The following is a 2107-nucleotide window of genomic DNA, read 5'->3' as shown; positions in this document are numbered from 1 at the left end:
AAAAAAAAATTATTTTATTCACAACAGAGAGCACATGTGCACACATGCAGGTAAGAAAGAGAGAGAGAGAGGTACACCACTGTCAAGGTCTTGGTCACAGGGCAATCCCCTTTCTCCCGTCCTCCAGTATGTCATGATCTTGAGCACACGCCCAGCATGTTTTAGGTTGACTGAGCTAGGGATGAGCCAGGTCAGTCATCTGGCTTCCAGCACTGTAGCTCACTATAATACAGGTTGTGCCATGTAGGCTAGGCCAACGTTCTTTTAAATTAGAAACATGTTATGACAAACAACCAGATTTAGGGGTATTTAAAAATTACCAAACTAGCAGAGAAAAAACTGTCAACAAATAATTAAAATTTATGAATCACCATATAACTATTACATATACTAAAACATAATTATTCTCAGTTTTTCAATAATTTTTTTTGAAGAGTTTTTTGCTATAGGGCGTGTGCACTCGCCAGAAATACAGAGAGTAAGAAATCGCCCCCCGGGGGGAATGGCCACGACGACGCAATCCCTTCTCCTCCATTCTCCTCTCGGGATCTTGGGCACACACGCACACATGCCCAACTGAGTTTAAGCCACCGGGTCCAGGACTTGAACTGCAGTCGACTACATGGGAGTCCAGCAACATAGCCATTACGCCAACTGCTGGTCCCAGTCTTTCAATATTTTTATGTTTATGAATCAACAGTAACTGTGATTTTACTTACAGCATTTTCTAGGGTACTTGGAAGAGTTGTCCAATCAGGGTTATACAACATGCAGTAGTCCTTGGATGGTGAAGAAGTACCATTTCCAGATGCATGCAGGATTGCTTCCTGAGCAGCTGTCTAGAACACAAACAATTTTTTTTTTGAGAGAGAGAGAGAGAGAAATCGCCCCCTAGGGAGGATGGCTATGCCACAATCCCTTCTCCTTCATTCTCCTCTCTGGATTTTGGGCATGCATGCACATGCATCCAATGTGAGTTTCAAGCAACTGGGCCTGGGATTTGAACTGATATTTGACTGTATGGGACCTATTATACAAAATTAGTCATTCATACAAATCAACCTAAATTTCTAATAGGTACAGACATGCTATAATCCATGCTTTCCTGCCTAAAAAGTCCCTTGAACATTGTAGAATAGAGGGCTTTCTGCAATACTTGGGACTTTATTGGCTATGGATCTAAGCTAGTACAGGAAACTTTTAAAACATGCCATGAAATTACATAATTAGATGAGAAAATTAGACACGGAAAAGAGAAACCTAGTTTTCATTTCATTACTCTGGGCACTTCAAAAAGTTCATGGACAAATGAAATTAAGTCTATTTTAGTGACAACCTCCCCCCCTGAAATCCAAATATAGCTTTTCTATAGTATGTGTTCTCCATGAACTTTTTGAAGCTGCCTCATATTCTTGGTGGCTATTAATGGATTTTGAACAGAGCTGAACAATTTTTACTGTATTACAAATACTAGGTTATTTTCATATATTTATCTGATTCGACATTGTTTGTTTTAGATTTTTGTCACAGGGCACTCAAGCTTGACAGAGAGGGGGTGGGGGGGAGTGAGAAATCATCCCCCAGGGGAAATAGCCATACCTCAATCCCTTCTTCAAGATTTTGGACATGCATGCACACATACGTGACATGACTTTAGAGCCAGGTCTAGGACCTGAACTGCAGAGCTGGCTGTGCAGGATCCAGTGCCTTGAGCACCATACCACCTGCTGGCCCCTCAATTATTTTAAACTAGGGCTCTGAGACTTAGGGATATTACGAACAGAACTTCTCTAAGGCCATACAGTAGAATCATCTATGATTTTAACCACAGATCAGCATGAAGGTTGATTAGACATTTTCAGAAAGAATATTTTATAAGTGAATTGGGTACTTCCTACTGCATCCAACACAAAGGCGCCTAACACCAGGATTTCCCACCGAGTACATATACGACTGGGCAGTGCAGAGTTTAATCACCCTGTTAGTGTCGTAACTGCTGAGTTTCTCTACGATAAAGGTGCAGTCTTTCTCTGTATGACTGCTAAGTAACCCATCTGGAGCACTATCTGAAAAGCCCCAAAACCTCTCACCAGGGTTCTGGCCTCCG

At 41.5% G+C, this 2107-nt stretch overlaps 1 protein-coding gene across 1 annotated transcript in view; it reads right to left on the bottom strand.

Moving 5' to 3' along the window:
• SPPL2A (signal peptide peptidase like 2A) overlaps positions 1–839 on the bottom strand; it is a gene marked incomplete at its 5' end in the record, with an annotated part of 42102 nt that extends 41263 nt beyond the window's left edge. The window contains 1 exon segment of the mRNA XM_014584271.2: positions 720–839. Coding sequence (XP_014439757.1) covers positions 720–839 — 120 coding nt within the window.
• Between the last annotated feature and the right edge of the window lie 1268 nt (positions 840–2107).

The sequence above is a fragment of the Tupaia chinensis genome, unplaced genomic scaffold, assembly GCF_000334495.1.
Source record: "Tupaia chinensis unplaced genomic scaffold, TupChi_1.0 Scaffold146140_1, whole genome shotgun sequence".
Taxonomy (NCBI): domain Eukaryota; kingdom Metazoa; phylum Chordata; class Mammalia; order Scandentia; family Tupaiidae; genus Tupaia; species Tupaia belangeri.
This window is presented reverse-complemented; position numbering and strand designations above follow the sequence as displayed.